Source organism: Suricata suricatta, chromosome 7 (genome assembly GCF_006229205.1).
Source record: "Suricata suricatta isolate VVHF042 chromosome 7, meerkat_22Aug2017_6uvM2_HiC, whole genome shotgun sequence".
Taxonomy (NCBI): Eukaryota; Metazoa; Chordata; class Mammalia; order Carnivora; family Herpestidae; genus Suricata; species Suricata suricatta.
In genome coordinates, this window is record NC_043706.1 from 136,432,014 (window position 1) to 136,451,491 (window position 19,478).

Sequence of the window (19,478 nt, forward strand, 5' to 3'; positions counted from 1 at the left end):
TATATATATATATATATATATATATATATATATATATATATATATATATATACATACACACACACATACACACAGTAACGTGCATATAACATACACTATATTCATATTCATATGTATAAATGTATACACAGACACATTTCAGTTTAATGAATAATAACTACAATATCCAGGCAAAAAGGAGAACATTAACAGTCCCCCAGAAGCCCACAGTGCATCCCTTCCTGGTCCTCACCCACTCTCTCATCTCTATAGCTAATCATCATTTTGACTTTTATTATAATAATGTCCTTGTTTCTCCTTATAGTCTGCCATTTATACATGCTTCCTTCAGCAACAGAGCTTAGTTTCGTCTGCCTGTGGACTTTATAGGAAGGGAATCACACTGTTACGTATTCTTTTGCTCAGCTTCTTGTGAGATTCCTTCCTGGGGTTGCACGGATCAGTAGCTCGTGCATTTATATTTTCCTATGGTCTGGGATTCAGCCACTGTATCTACAACTCACCCATTCTACCGCAGATGGGCATTCAGGGAATTCCTAGCTTGAGTCTCTTACAAACAATCCTGTTATATATCTTACATGTCTACCCTGGACACGTGTGCATATGTTCCTTCAAGATGCTCATCTGGAAGCAGAATTACAGACTTTCTGACTGCACATAGACTATTCATCTTTATTAGATACTGTCAAACTGTTTTTCCAAAAAGATAAGCCAATCTGTACTCCCACCACCAGCAGGTGAAAGTTTCTCCTTTCCTACGAGTGGAACCAGTGATGAACCAGCGATTCATCCGCTGAATTTCAACCTCTGTACCCTACTGGCAAATCACTTCCACTGAAATCTCAAATAGGAATATAAAGAAGTCAATTAATATTTCATAGTTGATACTTACCCTAAAATAAGTGATCCAGTAAACTTTATTATATTTCCTTCAAAAAGAAAGGGAAAAGGTCAATGTGATGAGTTTCAGTTTTAAAATGTGACAGGAAATATGCAAGTGTCTCTCCTTATGTAATTGGGTAAGAAGTCATTGACATTCTTCCATAATATGATCAGTTCCTACCAATACAAGCCTTCCTATCCCCAGCTGCAAACAAACCAAAAAACACTGGGTACAAAAATATAATCTGCATTTCATACTCCTTCTCATTTCATACTATTCTCCCCTTCTTGTATCTCTTACTCTGTCATTCCCAGCAGAGACCCCACGCCTGCTGCACCACTGATCATGCCAAGTGCTTCCGCTGAGAGTGGCAGCCACGAAGCTAATCTGCCTTCTGACTCCATTTAGTTCACGACCATTTAAATAAAGGGCTGGGAGAGTTCGATCACTGCGAGGGCTATATTGAAGGGAATACGCTTGTGACATAAGGACACAAAGTGACTTTTCCCAAAGTAACTATGTCATAGTTGGTGGTTAAGTGCATATGTACATACCCCAATTAAAAGTAATGGCTACATTCTGCACGTTTACTTGTAATTTTTTTTAACGTAAAAGAGAACTCTTAGTGAAGACACCGCTAGTTGCCTATCTGACACAAGCAAGCCCCCTAATCCTCACTGCACAACCTGATTACTATCTAAAAATATTCAAATTCCTGACTCCAGCAGCTAGGGTGGGCTGTGCAACATGGCTGCAGCCAATCAGAGACGGAAGTCCAAGTCCGTAGGGAGAGATCTCTCCTCAAATAAAGAGACAAAACTTCGTAAGATGGCTTTTGGCCTTTCTGCCTTTTGGATGTCTGAGATTCAACAACCATCTTGCGATCCTGAGGACAATAAAGATAATGGAGCAAGAAGACTGGAGAATTCCTGCTCTCAATGGTCTCTGTCTTGACTTCCTGTTAGATAAGAAAAATGAAACCTTTACTGATTTGAGCCATTGTAGTCAAGCTTCTGTGACATGAACTGAACACAACCTTAACTGGTGATGCAATCAGGTTCTGCCACCAGTCTGCAAAACCTATGTAACCTTTCATTTATTGGGTGTGTAGGGGTGGCCCTTTGTCGACTTTCCACTTAGGCTGCTGACAACATATTTCCCTCCTTACTGAGGGATAAGGAACTCTCCCCACTTGGCTTCTCTGTGCATCAGGCAAGAAGATGGACAACCTCCCAAACTCGAAGACCTCAGCAGTGGCTCCAGAACCGGGAAGGGGACAGCTGCAGGAGGTCTGCAGGGGTGAGGTCTGTAGCTGTGACGGAGCTGCCTCACTGTGCAGCTCCTCTGGGACATTTTCTCTTTCCAAGATGGCTTCCCGGACTTCCTTCCCTCCCTCTCCCCCTGGGGGTCCTGGGGGCCTTGGGAGCACCTCACTGCTTTCCCTACTGCTGCCACCTGCTATGGTCCTTTCTCACTAGGCCCTGGGAATAGAACACAGTCTCACAGTCTCTTCGCTTATCCTAAACTCAATTCACTACTCCTGAGTTTGTACTTTAGAAACGCTGAGAAAAAGAAAAGCTCCCTTCTCTGTACCTGCCCCTCTTTTTTGTTTAAAATACACAATCATAGGGCACCCAGGTGGCTCAGGCAGTTAGGTGTCTGACTTCTGATGTTGGCCCAGGTCACAATCTCATGGTTTGAGTTTGAGTCCCATGTCAGACTCAGTGCTGACAGTGTGGAACCTGCTTAGGATTCTCTCCCTCTCTCTCTCTCTCTGCCCCTTCCCCATTCACTCACTCTCAAAAAAAAATACAGAATCACAGAACTTTTCTAGATGAAAAGGACCTATCCTGGAAAAAAAAAAAAAAGATCATCTTACAGAGCAAACAGAAGCTCCATGAAAACAGAGATTTTGTCTCAATCCATATCATATCCTAAAGGCCTAGAATAGTACCTGGTATATAGTAGATGGTAAATACATAATTTGTCAAACAAATGAAAGATGACCTGGGTCTATCTTATCTTTTACAAATAAACATTAGTAATAAATAGGTAAATAGCGATTTACAAATACAGATACTAAATCAGCACTAGATCTGAACCCCCTTCAGACAAGTATAGTATCTTCCTGACCCACCGCTGAACTCCCAGAACCTAAAACATGTGCCTGGCACTTGTTTTTGCAGAAACTTGGTGCTGAATTGAGGATGTGTTGATACCTGAGTTTGAAAAGATGGCATGAATCTGACAGGAAACGTAGAGGGGCTAAAAGAGTCTCAAGAAAAAGGAGTACGCATGGCTCTGGGCCCACAGATTTGGGGCGCACCTCAGTACAGAAAATACAGAAACAAATGTGAGATCCATCATGGATTACGTGAGTCTTTGTGGACCGTGTGGGGAGCACAGCCATAATTCTATCACTGTCTCCATAAGAACCTGTACTCACTGATGTCTCTCCAGGATGCGGTGCTTTGGGGAGGAGGGGCTGAGGTTCTTATTCTTCTGCAACAGATGACACAATACGCAGCCAAGGACATTCTGTGTATTTGGAACAATTATAACAAATTTAACTTGACAGCTAATTTATAACATTTAACAATAAGAACATGCTGCAGTCACGGTTGGATTGCCTATAGAGTTCGATTTTTCAAGACCAGGAAAAAAGCTTTTCAATTAAAAAAGAAGTTTCATCCTTAAAAAAGACATACTAGAATAATACTTCGGTAGTACTTTGTTCTTCAAACTGAGTCCAGCTCTGAATAATGATTAGTAGGAAGCAGGAAAACACAGATTATTCATCAGAATGTCAATATACAAATTTAAAAAATTTTAAGTATTTTTAAAATATATATATGCATGTACACAAAGATATTTATATTTACCTGTGGTGACCAAAGGCCCTATAGAAATGAAAAGTGCTCTGGATGGAAGACAAACTTAGAACCCCTGCCTGCAAGCATTCAGCTCTCGTCTAGATGGCACCCAACACAGTTGAAAATTCTTAGCTGTTGGCATCTATCAGAGGAGAACTGTCACTCAGCTACTTCATCAACTGAGTAAAGATGATCGAAATATGAAGCGATGGTTTCTAGAACAACTCAGTATTCTAGAATCGTTAACTGGTTGTCCTTGGAGAAGGCGGTCTTCCTTTTGTGTTTGCTATAAAGGAAAAGAAAGGAAAGCGCCTTCGGGGACTCATGTGAGAAAAGGTCCTTTGGTTCAACATATAAAAACGTCTAGCAGCTTTATAGTGACAAGGGGGAAATTACTGGTGTGTATATATGTGAGAAATCTCTGTTAGAGAAAACACAAAATAAAAAGCTTTTACATTTTTTCTTATAATTCCAGTACATCAATTGATGACTAAGCAAACTGATTTAGGCAAGAGGTAAACTTGGGAAGGTCACTGTTTCTTATTTTCTGACGTTTTTAATGGGCTGTACTACTTCTCCACGAGACATAAGGATACTGGTCAAGATGACAGAAAGGCTGCAATGAAGTAGACGCTCCTGAAACCGGGGCAGAAGGCAATGTAAACTACTTTGATTTTGTTTATAGATTTGCATTTTAATTACACCAGGAGAACTTGAGTAATCTTGACACTGGGAAAGCAGTCAGCTATAAAACATGACATAAATACTCTTTGCTATTACTTCCCTGGCCTAAAACGCTTAATCTTGTTAACTTCCACCTACCTCCTCCTGTCCCCCGGGCTTCTCTCCTACTAAATCCTGGGAACAAACTGGAGTCTACTGGAGATGTATGTCATCCTATTTCCTTCTGGGTTTCTTCAGATGGCTTCGCTGACCCTTGCGGCTCTCTCCAGTATAAACCACTCCATGTCTAACTCTCAACTCTGAGTCTTGACTTCTCTGCTCTCCAGCCCCAACTAACCTCCCATCCCCACTTGTCGGGGAGTGAGCAGCCTGTCCTGTGGCTGTCCTCCTTTCCCAGCCTTGACACTGTGGCACATCGCTCTGTGGCCTCCGTCAACAGTACTAGACCCCTCCTCTTGGTACTTGCAACCCTAATATCTGAAAATGTGCTTTCCTCCTTCCTACACGTGGACAGCCAAGATGGGGTGGGGTGGGGGAGAGTGGTTTGGGGAAAATTCAAGACGAACTGGAAGCGGGCTCTCAGAATCATCTCTGCTGTCCCTAACCCGTTCTCTCCTGGTCCCCACAATGACAGCTCTAAATGACCCGCATTGCCTGTGAAGCCTCCTCCCTACATGTGTCCCTCTCAAATGGTCTCTTACTTCACTGAGAAAGTTAAACCGTGAACTCCCTCAACTTCTTCCCCTTACCCGTAAGCAAGGGTACATCCAAGTAATGAAGGACTTGACATTTATTCACATGGGGGGGGGGGCGAAGGTAGGGAGGTTCTTCTAAAAAGAATGAACATAAAATCACAAATGCCAAATTAGGTTCTAAGTTATTTAGAATGAGAAAAAGATACCATAATAAATGACTGAGGTCTTAGAAATTTCGATACCTTTCTTCTGACATTTCGCTAGGCAATTTGTCAGAAATGCATGTGGAGGAATGTTCCCGGACTGCATTCCGGCACCCTCCCCCCTCAGGACTCCTGGTAACGCCTAGCACTCAAAGGGGCTCAGGCCGGTAAGGCGCCTGAACGCATCAGGTTCTTGACTCCCCGGTCACTCACCTTGGCCTACAAATGATACACATCTGCGCTGCCTTTTCCAGATTCCACATGAATCTTCCTCTGCACTGTTCTTCCCAGTTTCCAAGGAAAAGATCCCATCCCCTTTCCAAGGGGTGATCCTGTCCTTCCAGAGGGACCTGGACTCATTCATTAGAAATGCCTTCCCGTCCTGATCCTCACTCCCTTTCTTTCAGCTCTTCCTACGTGCCTCCCTTAAATATTGGACTTCCATGTTCTCCCAACGACGCACAGCATCAAATGACTGGGGATGGGGGGTCCCTCCCTCCATCCAAGTGCCTCTCCTCTCACCTTCCCTAAGAGTCTCACTCCAGTGCCCCTCCTCTAGCAGGGACAGCAGTCCCTAAAGTCACCAGTGAGTGACGTCCTCGTTTCTAAATCCACTTTTCATTCCTCTTCTTGTTTTTTCTGAAACATCTGACTTCTCTGCTTCCCCAGCTACGACGACTCCCTGTCTTCTAGTTTTATTCTCACATTTCTGGCTGCTCCGTCCCATTACTCATTCAACGTTTACTGAGCACCTATCAACTGTCAGAAATGGAAACTTAAGATATGAACACGGAAGTATGGCCCCTGCCATTGCCGGGCTTACAAGTGGCTGGCTATCTACACCCAGCCTTACACATTACTGTTCCAGTGACTTCCATTTATGGTCCTCTTTTTCTCTCATGCTACACCCTCCAGCTGAGAAATTTCAGTTTTTTCTTGATAGATTTTCTTTCCTCAACTTCTTCCATATTTTTTTCCTCTAACTCTCTGATATACATTATGGATCAAGACAGAACTTCAAATCTATCTTCCAATTCACCAATCCTTTTTTACATTGTATTTAGCCTGGCATTCAATCTAGCTACTATTTCAGCAACTTTTTTTTTTCCTAGAATTTCTAGCAGGCTCATCTTCACACTTGCCTGCTCTTTTGACACACTATTTGGTTTCTGTCTTAAAGTATGGCAGATTTTTTTTTAATGGTCACTAGCTGTTCCTTTTTTATTTCCATGTTTTTTGGTAGTAGTCCGCCATACTGATTCTGGAGGTGGCTTTACACCTGACATTGCTCATACAACCACAGAAAAATGATTCAAGCAGAGACTTGAGAAGCACTTGCACTGAGGCTTCGGACTTTGCTGCTCTTGGGATCTGTGTGACCACCATGTGAAGATGCTGAGGTTAGTCTGCTGGATGGCAAGAAAATGCTGCCCAACACCCCCACTAGCCCGGCTACCAGCCCAGCTGCCAGGCATGTGAGACCGTCACAGACTAATTCACCCCTAGCGGACCCCACAAAGCCCCTATCTAAACTTTAGATCTGTAAGAAATAATAAAATGGCTGTTCTAGCTATTAGATTTGGGGGGAATTTAAACTGCAGCAAATAGCTGACACATATGGTTTCTAAACCTTCCTTTGCACTTGAAACCTATTTTAAAGTTTCTTAGACCCACTATTTCTAATAGTTAGGGCTGGCTCTCCTTCTCGGTGACTTATTTGCTTAAATTCTTTGTAATCTTAGATTGTGAGCTCATCTTCAGTGGGAGTATTTCCTGTGGGAATCATATATGCTCTGAGCATATAGTCTAGGAGTCTGGTTTCCTTCACTTAGCAACATTTCAAATTTTCTCAGCCAAAATATGACAGGTATTACTAATTTACAGATTTCTCAAGTTGGGTTCCCAACAGTTTAAGGACTGTGTTAATACAGACCCCACAGATATGTGTGGTATAAAATTAGAGTTCTAATTTCCACTCTTTCATGTGTCTAGTACAAAGAGTGTTTCTGGGGCACCCGGGTGGCACAGTCAGTTAAGTGTCCCACTTGTGATTTTGGCTAAGGTCATGATCTCACAGTTGTGAAATCCAGCCCAGCAATAGACCCCTGCACTGGGCATTGAGCCTGCTTAAGTTTCCCTCCCTCCCTCCCTCTCCCTCTTTCTCTCTCTCTCTCCCCGCCCCTCCCCCTGAGAGTGCTCGTACTTGCTTGCTCGCTTTCTCTCTGGGGCGGAGGGGGAAAGGAAGTTCCAATACTATTTCTATAGTCTAATAGGAAAAAATTTTCCATTTCCTATCTCCTTGAAAGTGTATGCCCCCCTTTTGTTTTTAGAGATAGCAAACGAGTGAGGGAGAGGGAGAGAAGGAGAGAGAGAATCTTAAGCAGGCTCCACACTCAGCCCAGAGCTCAATGAGGGGCTCGACGAGGGCTTGATCCCATGACCCTGGGATCATAACCTGAGACGAAATCAAGAGTCAGACACTCGGGGCGCCTGGGGGGCTCAGTCGGTTAAGCCTCCGACTTCGGCTCACGTCAGATCTCACGTTCGTGGGTTCAAGCCCCACGTCAGGCTCTGTGCTGATAGCTAGCTCAGAGCCTGGAGCCTGCTTCCGGTTCTGTGTCCTTCTCTCTCTGCCCCTTCCCCTCTCATGCTCTGTCTCTCTCTGTATCAAAAATAAATAAAACATTAAAAAAAATTAAAAAAAAAAAGAGACACTCAACTGAATCACCCAGGTGCCCCAAAGTGTATGCCATTAAGACATTATCTTTACACGCACGTTAGGTAATTAAGTTTCCCATCAGTTTGTAATAATCCTATAAACGTTTCAACCTTCCCTCAGTGCTATTACTTTCTTCTGAGTTTCCTCTTCTCTTCCTTCTTATAATTCCAAGTTCTTTCATTACATTTTAATTGAAGTTTTCATGTGTATGAAAGAAGCAAAGGGTGCTGCCTGGAAGTAAAATTAACTTTTAATTTTTATTTTTTTAAGTTTATTTATTTATTTTGAGAGAGAGCATGCATGTACAGAAGGGGGGGGAGAAAGAGAGAGAATCTCAAGCAGGCTCCGCACCACCAGCCCAGAGCCCAATGCAGGTCTTGAACTCATAACCATAAGATCATGACTCGAGTGGAAATCAAGAGATGGACGCTTAACCAACTGAGCCACCCAAGTGTCCCTAAAAGTAACTTTTTAAATCTAAATATATTAGTCCCTTGCTTCAAATTTTTCAGTAATTCTCCACTGTCTCAGTCTGTATTAAAATTTTGGTCTCTAGGAAATTAGTGGTACTAAGTTCTCTATCAGAGTATTGCAGCTGATGTCAATTTCAGAGGAAAAGTGATAAAATTTTGTTCATTCATCTTTTTTTACAGTAATTTAGATACAGTAATATTCACCCTTAAAATTATTTTATTTTTTTTTAATGTTTTTTATTTATTTTGAGAGACAGAGACAGCATGAGCAGGGGAGGGTCAGAGGGAGAGGGATACACAGAATCCAAAGCAGGCTCCAGACTCTGAGCTGTCAGAACAGAGCCCAACGCAGGGCTCAAACCCACAAACCGTGAGATCATGACCCGAGCCAAAGCCAGAGAGAGCATGAGCAGGGGAGGAACAGAGGGAGAGGGAGACACAGAATCAGAAGCAGGCTCCAGGCTCTGAGCTGTCAGCATAGAGCCTGATGCAAAGCCCGAACCCATGAACCACAGTTCATGACCTGAGCTGAAGTCGGAAGCTCAGCAGAGCCACCCAGGCACCCCTTGCCTTTTAAATGTACAGTTTCAAAGTTTTGACAAATGCAATGAAATAAAATATAAAACACTCTTATCAACTCAAACAATTTTATGCCCTTTTGTAGCTCTTTCATACACAGCTCTGGAAACCACTGATTTGTTTTCCTGACCCTAGTTTTATCTGTATCAAGAATGTCATATAAATGGAATCTCATAACACATAGCCTAGGAGTCTGGTTTCCTTCACTTAGCAAAAGGCCTCTGAGAATCATCTTGTGTTATATCAGTAATTCATTCTTTCTATTGGCTAGTATTATTCCATTATATGAATATTACTTGTTTATATATTCCCCAGCTGAGGGATACTTGGTTTCCAGTTTTTGGCAATTATGAATAAAGCACCTATAAACATTTGCATACATTTTTTGGGGGCATAAACATTAGCTTTCATTTCACTCACATAACCTAGATATGAGTCAAAAGGTAAATATATTCTAACTATAAGAAAGTGCCAAAAAAAAAAAGAAAAAAAAAAAGTGCCTAACTTTTCAAAACTGGTTGTACTGTTTTATATTCCCACCAGTAAACCAGAGTTCCAGTTGTTCTGCAACTTTATTTACACTTGACAAGGTCAGTTGCATTTAGTTTACCCATTCTAACAGGTAGGTAGTAATAGCTCATCATTGATTTAACTTGTATCTCCTTAGTTACCATTGATAGTAAGAATCTTTCCATGATGAAAAGTCTGTTAAAATCTTTTCTGCCCATTTAAAAAAATGTTTTCAATGTTATTATTTTTATTTTTGAGAGACAGTGTGAGCAGAGTGGGGGCAGAGAGAGAAAGCCACAGAATCCAAAGCAGGCTCCAGGCTCTGAGCTGTCAGCACGGAGCCTGATGAGGGGCTTGAACTCGTGATCACAACCTGAGCTGAAGTCAGATACTTAACTGACTGAGCCATTCATGCGCCCCTCTTTTGCCCATTTTTAATAAGGTTGTTTGTTTTCTTATTAGTGAGTTTTGGGAAAACTTCACATATTCTGGACAAAAGATTTTTGTTATACGTTTGCACATATTTTCTTCCAGTCTACAGCTTGTCTTCATTCTCTTGTGTTTCTGGAAGAGCAGAGGCTCTCAATTTTGATAAGTCAAATTAATCAATCTTTGTGGATCATGCTTTTGGTACTGCATAAAAGAAATCTTTGCCTAACTCCAGGTCACCAAGATATTCTCCTATATTTTCTCTGTATGCTTTATAGTTTTAGGTTTTTACATTTAGATTCATGATACATTCTAAGTGAATTTTTGTATAGGGTGAAATGTACTGATTGGGGTTCCTTTTTTTGCATATGAATACGCTATTGTTTCAGAATCATTTGTTGAAAAGACTACCATTTCCTCATTTAATTGCCTTTGCATCTTGGCCAAAAAATAATTGACTGTATATATGTGGCTACTGCTACAGAATAGTTCCTTAATCTATATGTTGACCCAACCTTTTCCCAATGCCACAGTGATGATTATTGTAGATTTAGAGTAATCTTAAAATCTGAATGTGTTTTTTTTAATTGTTTTTGATACTCTGGTTGTTTGTCTCTCCATATAAATTTTAGAATCAGCTTATTTCTACAAAAAAATCTTCTGAGATTGTGGTTAACACTGAGTCTTCCAATCCATGATCATAAATGATCTCTCCATTTGTTCCGTCACCTTTTATTTTTTCACGTATGTTTGGTCATTTCCAGCACACAAGCATTACCATGTATTTTTAAAAACTTATACCTAAGTATTGCCTGCGTTTTGGTACAAATGTAAATAATACTTCCAGAGTCTTTTCTTTTTTAATTCCAATCTCCAATTGTTGGCTAGTATACGAAAACAATTGATTCTGTGTATTTCCTTATATCCTGTGACCTTGCTAACCTAAACTCATTAGTTCTGGGACTTCTTTGGCGGGGGTGGGAGACTGTTAAAATTTTCTGACATACACAATTATGTTGCTGGTGAAGAGGAACAGTTCAATTTCTTTTTTTCCAATCTATATGCCTTCTGTTTCTTAATCTTGCTTTACTCCACAGGGTAAGCCCTCTGGTACAATACTGAAGAGAAGTAGTGAGGCAGATATTCTTGCAGTATTCCTGATCTTAGGAGGAAAGCACTCAGTCGTTCATCAAGGATGACGTTAGCGGTAGACTTCTGTAGACGGCCTTCACTGGTTTGAAGACGTTCCCTCCTATTCCCAAATTACTTACTTTTGACAAAAACATTTTGTTCTCTGTTAAGGTGAACATGTGATTTTTCTGTAGTCTGTTAACATATTACTTGATTAATATTCCCAGAATAAATGGAAGTCATGATACATCATGGATTTCATTTGCTGGTACTTTGTTAAGGATGTTCATGAGATATTAATCTCTAGTTTTGTTGTGATGTCTTCAGTTTTCACATCCAGGTACTGCTGCTCTTATAAAATAAGCTGGTAAGTGTTCCATGTTCTTCTATATTCTGGAATAGTTTATGTAGAACTGGTATTCTTTCTTTAAGTAGTATTCCTGTATTATCTTTTTAAGATCATGGGGGTCTAAAGTGCAGTCTTCTCTTTCATTCCTGATTTTGTTAATTTGTGTCTTCCCTCTTTTTTCTTAGCCTCTCTGGTTAGAGGTTTATCAATTTTATTGATATTTTCAAAGAAGCACCTTTTAGTTTCACTGAAGTGCCTTCTTATTTTTCTATGATCAATCTCATTGATCTGTGCTCTTATCTTTATTAGTCTCTGCCATCTGCTTGCTTTGGTTTCAAATAGCTCTTCCTTGTCAAACTTCTTAAAATTGAAGCTTAAATCACTGATCTATTGTTTCTTTTCTGTTAGTTATTAACACTAAGAATTTCCCTCTAAATACTGCTTTGCCTGCATCCTTCAAATTTTGATATACTATTGTTCTTTCATCCAATTAAAAATATTCTTTTAATATTAAAAAAATTTTTTTAAGTTATTTAGAGACAGAGAGAGTACAAGCAAGGGGGGGGACAGAGAGAGAGAGAGAGAGAGACAGACAGACAGACAGACAGACAGAATCCCAAATAGGCTCCTCGTGGTCAGTACAGAGCCTGACACAGGTCTCAAACTCACAAAACTGTGAGATCATGATCTGAGCTGAAATCAAGAGTTAGACACTTAACAGACTGAGCCAAGCAGGCACCCCTAAAAATATTTTCTAATTATACTGTGACTTTTTCTTTGGCCCATGGAATATTTAGAAGTGTTCATTTAACTTCATATATTTGGTAATTTCCAGATATCCCTGCTGACTTTTAGCTTAATGCCATTGTGGTTGGAGTGCAGGCTTTGTATATTTTCAATTCTTTTAAAACTTGATTTGTTTTATGGCACAGAATACAGTCTTAGTGAATGGTCTACATGAACTTGAAGAGAACTGTTATTGTTGAGAAGAGGGTTCCACACGTGTCTATTAGGGGATAGTGTTTTTTACATCTTCTCTTCGTTACTGATTTTACATCAACTCATTCTGCTGATTACTAACATAAAAGTATTGAAGACAAGGACTAGTCAGATCATGAAAGTCCTTTTCAGCTAAGTTAAGGAGTCTTAAGTTTACCCTGAGTTTTGGGAAGTTGTTGGGAGATTAACTTTAAGAAAACGGAGTAACATGATAAAAAAATTTTTTTAACTTCAAGATTGGAAATGAGTTGGAAAAAGCCAAAGCAGCAATGGGGAAAACCAACAGGGACACTTTTAATGGTAATTCAAGGAGAAACTTGTACTTGAATCAAAGCAATGGCTCTGAGAATGATGAAAAAACTGGTTTAGGAACTATTAAGAGAATTGGAGAACCACTTGAATAAGAGATGGAAAGTCACGGATAACAGGGAGGAAACGGTTAAAGTTGTTTCTGGTTTGGAATACTGAGTATGTGGGGAACACATGCACCAAAATAGGGAAATACAGGAAGAGTAATTGATTTGAGAAGGATGAATTCCCAATTTCAATATGCTGAGATTAAGGTTCTTCTAAAATATTCATGTAAAAGGTCCATTATATTATGTGGGGTCAACAAAAAAGGTCTAAGCTATAAAAACTAATGAGTCATTAGTACATACTATGAATTGAAACCATATGTTGGGGTGAATTTATTTGAAGAACAGTATATAAAAAAAGTGCTTCTCAAAATGTCATTTTAGAATTATCAGCAGATTATTAATATGCAGACTCTCAGGCACTATTTTAGATTGAAACCAAGGTGTTAGCAAGAATGCATTCCTTACTGAAAGCTCTGGGAGAGAATCCACTTCCAGGCTCACTCAGGTCCTTGGGGGAATTCAGGTCCATGCAGCTGTCACACTGAGGTCCTTGTTTCCTTGCTAGTTGTTGACTAGGTGGCGCCCTTAGCTCTCAGGGCCCACCCTCCGGTCTGGCAGGTGGCCTCCTACATCTCAGAACCAGCAACGGCTGGCTTCTCCTCTCCACATTGCCTTCTCTCTGACTCTTCTGTTTTCCTATTCCACTTTTAAGAATCCATGTGATTATATTAGGCTTTCTCAGATAATCTAAAATAATCTTCCTAGCTTAAGTCCTATAACTTTAATTCTATCTGCTAAATCTTTTTGCCATATAACATAACATACTCCCAAGTTCCAGAGATTTGGGCATGGACACCTTTGAGGGGCGAGTATTCTGCCTACCATCAGCTACTCTGAGCATTGATACGAGACTTTTTCTGGACATACATTTTAATTTCCATTTCTCTCGGGTGAACACCTAGGGCTGGAATTGCTGGGTCATCAGGCAGATACATGTTTAACGTTACAAGAACCTGCCAAGTATCTTCTCAGTATGATGGTACCATTTTATGCTGTAACCAATAAAGGAGTAGGAGAGCTCCAGTTGTCCACAAGCTCAGCACTATCTGATGCTGTCTTTGTTTTTAGCAATTTTAGTGGGCACGTGGTAGTATCTCCTTGTGTTTTTTATTTGCAATTTCCCTGAAAACTAACAATGTCAAGCACTTTTTATTATTTGTGTTAGCCATTTACATTTATTTTTGTGTGAAGTGTCTGTTCAAGGCTTTTACTTATTTCTCATTTGGACTGTGGGTGTTTTTTAAATAAATTATTAGCTCTCTATTCATTCTGGAAACAAATCCTTTGTCAGGTGTGTGTGTGTGGCAAACATCTTCTCCTAGTCTGTGACTTATCTATTCATTTTCTTAGATATTGTTTGATGAACAAAAGCTTTAATTTTCAAGTCTCTCTTACTCAATTTTTTCTTTTCTTGCATTCTGTGTCCTACCTTAGATATTGCTGCCTACTTCAAAGTCACAGAAATTCCCGAGTTTTGCCTTTTACTTACAGGTCTTTGATCCACCTCAGGTTAGTTCTTGTGTTCTGGGTGAAATAAGTCTGCTTCCCCCCCCACCCCATACACACCCCCATATGGATATACAACAGTTCCAGTAATATCTGTTGAAAACATTTTACTTTCCTGAGTTGACTTGTGCCTTGGTTGAAAATCAACTGACTATATAAGTGTGGACATACTGGACTCTCCTCCATTTCACTGGTCCATTTGTCCATCCTTATAAATATCATATATCAATTACTAGGGTCCTATTATAAATCTTAAAGCTAGGTGGTACACGTTCTCTTCTTCTGTTCCTTTTCAAGACTGACTATTCTAGGTCTTTGGCACTTTCACAGTTTTAAAGCCAGCTTGTCAATTTTCAGTTTTTAAAAAACCTTTGGGATTATGATTATGATTGCATTTAAATATGAAATGCCCATTTAAAGAACAGAGGAGAAATTCTGAAAAAGACACAGAAAGTAAAAAAGGGAGGAATTATGATTACCAAATGAAACAAATGTTCAAAAGCTCCATTAAATTCAACAACAGGGTGGTCACCAAGGCTTTCGCCATTTTCACTGCCCTGGTTGGAGAAGAAACCAAACTGAAACTAAACATTCGATTTCCTCTTCATTCTTACTAGTAAAACACCTAAAATTATAGCTGGGCATACAGATAACTGAATAAAGACTACCTATCTTTCCCTCTAGTTAAGTGTGACCACTGAATAAAATACAGGTTAACAGGCTGTAAGTAGATATGTCACGTGCAACTTCTGAGAAGTGTCCTTCAGAGCATGTGCCTTGGGGCGCATGGGTGGCTCAGGTGGTTGAGCATCTGACTCTTGATTTCAGCTCAGGTCATGATCTCAGGGTCATGGGATGGAGCCCTGGGTCGATCAGGCTCAGTGTGAAGCCTGCTTGGGATCTCTCTCCCTCTGCCCCTCTCCTCAACTCATGCTCTCTCTAAAAAGAGAATATATGCTTTTCATCTTTCCTTTTCCCTCTTGCTATGAGCAGGTGGCATATGAAAATAAAGCAGCCTTCTAAACCAGCAGGTAGCATGCTGAAAATGGCACAACAACAGGACAGAAGAGCCCAAGGCCCTGTGGCCACGGAGCTGCTGCCACCCCAGCCAAGGCCTGCCCGCCTACGGAATCACACGCAGAGTTACACCATTATCATTATCTATTTCCTGTGTAATGCAGCCAAGTCTAATTCGAATAGATCCCAGTTTTAGATATGTCTATATGGCAGTCATTCCAAAGTTGTACCTTTAGCCACAGTCTTTCCAGACTCATCTATCCAACCTCTACTGGAACATTTCCACTTGGATATCAAATAGGGCTTTCAAACTTAACTATCCGAAACAGAATTCTCTTCTTTTTCTTTCTATAGTCTTCCTCCACTCACCCTCTTCATTGTCATCAAACAGCAAATGGTTTTTGGTGATAAATAATCTACCTTGTAGTTCAAGCGAAATACCTAGATGTTGCCCCCGATTCCTGGTTTTCCCCTCACCCCTTATCCAAACCAGGCACAATCCCTGCTGCCATCAAAACACCTCCCAAATCCATCCTCCTTTCTTCACCTTCACTGTTACCCCTCTAGTTCAAACCACCATTATCTCTCACTTGGAATAATGCATTAGCATCCTCCATGGTGCTTTTTGTGGCATAAGAAATCCTTCCCAGTGAGAAGAAAAAGTTCTGGAGATAGACAGTAGTGATATCTACACAATAACATGAATGCCACCGAACTATACACCTAAAAAGGGGCTAATATGGTAAATTTCCTTTCCTGGAAATAATAGACTCCTATATCTTTTTCTAAATATTATATAGAAGTCTTTCATACTGCAGTCTTTAATCCACCTGGAAATCATTGTTGTGAGTAGACAGTACTTTTATTCCATATGGATACCATGTATGTTAGCATCATTTAGTGAACACTGCATGCTTTCCCTGGTTTTGTAAGACCGTTCAGCAGTTCCTATATAATGTGGGTACATTTCTAAGCTTTCTATTCTATTCCATCCGACTACTTTTCTATCCCTGAATCAATACTAGTAATTAACTAAATAGTCTTAATTATTATAGCATCATATACGTTTTGATATCTGGGAAGAAGGGACTTCATTTAATATTTTTCAAAATTGACTTAGCTATTCTTAGTCCACTGGCTTTCCATATATACTTTAGGTTCGGCATGTCAAGTTCTGTGAAAAAGCGCATACAATTTTCATTGTAATTGCACTGAATTTTTAGAATTAGGGGAAACTGACACCTTCATGATATTGAGTCTTCCCACCCATGACTATGGTGTATCTCTTCATTTACTTGGGTCCTCTGTGTTTCAGTAGAGCATTGTAATTTTTCTCCCTCGAGGACTATATGGCTCTACACCGATCTATTTCTAGATACCTTTAGTTTTGAATAGTGTTATGAATAGTATCTTTCCTTATTAAAATTCCTAGTTATTGCTGGTACTTAAAAGTCATTTTTTAATTCAGAAATCTTCCTGAAGCCCATTTTTTCATAATTTATTGACTACTTCCCTTTTCCATTGATCTGTGATCTTTTCCCTCACCTCATAAATTCACGTATATGTACTCTTACACATGTACATACACATGCACACATATTTTTCTTTCTTTTCTGGGATGTTTATTTGGTCCCATTGCTTTATCTCATACTACTGTCACTGTTTTAAATGCTGCAGTTTTATATTTTGATAGCATTACTCCTCTGTCTCAAACTTTCCTTAGCTCCTCGTTAGTTTACTTTTCCAGTAAATATTACAATCATCTTGCAGATTCCTCCCCAGAACCTACCTACGTTACAGGATTCGGGGGCTCTGCAGGCCCTTCTGACACCCTCTAACCAAAGCGGCCTTTCCAGTCACTCTCACATCACCATCAGCTTCTTGTTAAGTGATTTTAGTCTTTCTCCCCCCACTGAAATTAGCTGCTTGTTCATCGTTGCATTCCCAGTGTCTAGAACAGTGTCCGGCACATATCAAGTGCACAAAAATGTGTGCTGAGTAAATGGATGGAGGTTTTCCAATCGGGACAATTCAGGGAAACACCTGAAGAAAGCAGGTTCTGAAGCAATAGCAAAAGGTGAGAATTGGTTCACGTTGAGAGAAGGGGCTTAGAATTACACACAGGTGATTAATGTGTAGGCCTCAGGCCAAATGGTCAAGGAGCAAAATGCATGCAAGAAAAAAAAAAGGAAAGAAAAGATACTTGCAAATAACAAGTGTTGACAAGGATGTGGAATAAAAGGAACACTCAGGGGGACTGGGTGGTTCAGTCCGTTAAGCATCTGGCTCTTGGTTTCTGCTCAGGTCAAGCTCTCACGGTTTGTGAGTGCAAACCCCAGGTGGAACCCCACGTTGGGCTCCCCACTGACAGTACAGAGCCTGCTTGGGATTCTCGCTCTCTGTCCCTCCCCCTCCCACACACACACACACACACACACACACACACACACACACACACGCCTGCAGGCTCTCTACCAAAATAAATAAATAAACATTTTTAAAAAAAGGAATCCTCATACGCTGTTGGTGGGAAACCAAGCTCCTGCAGCCATAGTGGAAAATATAGAAGTTCCTCAAAAATATATAGGATTACCACGTGATCTAGTAATTTCACTCCTGGGTATTCACCCAAAATAAAGAAAAACATTAATACAAAAAGATATAGGCACCCCTATGTTTACTGCAGCCTTATTTACGATAGCCAAGACACAGAAGCAACCCAGGTGTCCACTCATAGGCGAATGGCTGAAGCAAACAAGATCTATTCATACAGTGGACTACTGGGAATAACAAAGAATGGAATCTTGCATTTGCAACAACAGAGATGGATCTAGAGACTATAATGTAAAGTGAAATAAGTCAAAGACAAATACATTAACATTTCGTTCATACGTGGAATTTAAGAAACAAAACAAAGAAAAAAGACAAATAGACTTTTAAATATAGAGAACTGGTGGTGGCCAGAGGGGAGGTGGAGACCGGGATGGGTGAAACAGGTGAAGGACATGAAGAGTGCGTATAGTGATGAGCAAAATGTTGACTCTTTATGTTGTTCGCACCTGAAACTATAATGGCATTGTATGTCAATTATACTTGGCTTAAAGAAATCTTAAAAATTAAAAACAATTGGGGGGAGGGGCACCTGGGTGGCTCAGTTGAGCATTTGACTTCGGCTCAGGTCATGATCTCAAGGTTCTGGGTTCCAGCCCCACATTGGGTTCCCTGCTGTCAGTGCAGGGCCCACTTAGGATCCTCTGTCGACCCCACTCTCTCTGCCCCTCTCCCGGTTGTGTTCGTTCTCTCTCAAAAACAAACATTTAAAATTTTTTTAATTTTAATAAAATAAGACACTTTGGAAAAACCATACCTGGGGAGCCTGCGGAAGCAGCAATATGGAAACCAAAAAGAGGAAAAAACTGGAGCGCTTAAAAGAGGAAAGTGGAATATAAGAACTGGGTTCATAAGTCACACAAACACACGAAGCAACACTATGCAGCATTAACTAAATTGGGGAAGTACAATTTAACCTAAGGAACCTAAGCAAGAACCTCATCCCTCCATTGGTTAAAAAAAAAAACAACATTAAAGTGAAAGCTCTATTATACATCAAAATTTGGGGAAAGGATTAATTTTAGAACCCTCTAGGGTCTTCCACTTTAAAATGACCGTTACCAGGCTTTAAAATCTAAGAGCATTCAATCTATTCGGCCTCTTGGGTCACAGCTAGAAACTGTGGTTTGGCAGGTTCCGATGGAATGAGAGGACTGTTTCCTACTTTCCCATCATCTTTCCGTGACTACCGAGGCGGGGCTGACAATACCGGCAGGTGCTTTTTGGGCCTCGGGGAGGTGCCAGAGCGGGGCAGCGACCGGGAAAGAAGGGTCGGGGGGCCCAAGCTCGGAGAGCGGCCCTTCCGCCCGGCGGCGGCAGGGCGGCGGGTCAGCAGGTCGGTCGGGGGCCGCGCCCCGGCGCCGCCCTCCCCACTCCCCGCCGTGCCGGCTTCGCCGAC

General features: G+C 40.7%; 2 protein-coding genes across 2 annotated transcripts in view; one reads left to right on the forward strand and one right to left on the reverse strand.

Moving 5' to 3' along the window:
* The window catches only part of SERAC1 (serine active site containing 1), a 62,796-nt gene extending 43,324 nt beyond the window's left edge, over positions 1–19,472 (reverse strand). The window contains exons 1-4 of the mRNA XM_029943258.1: positions 19,142–19,472; positions 18,837–18,893; positions 3,330–3,421; positions 893–929 (exon numbers count right to left, since the gene is read on the reverse strand). Coding sequence (XP_029799118.1) covers positions 893–929; positions 3,330–3,421; positions 18,837–18,893; positions 19,142–19,164 — 209 coding nt within the window. The 5' untranslated portion in view covers positions 19,165–19,472. The remainder of the gene's footprint in view (positions 1–892; positions 930–3,329; positions 3,422–18,836; positions 18,894–19,141) is intronic.
* Positions 6,707–19,478, forward strand: part of GTF2H5 (general transcription factor IIH subunit 5) — a 21,907-nt gene continuing 9,135 nt past the window's right edge. The window contains exon 1 of the mRNA XM_029944161.1: positions 6,707–6,713. The gene's annotated coding sequence lies outside the window, so the exon portion shown is untranslated. The remainder of the gene's footprint in view (positions 6,714–19,478) is intronic.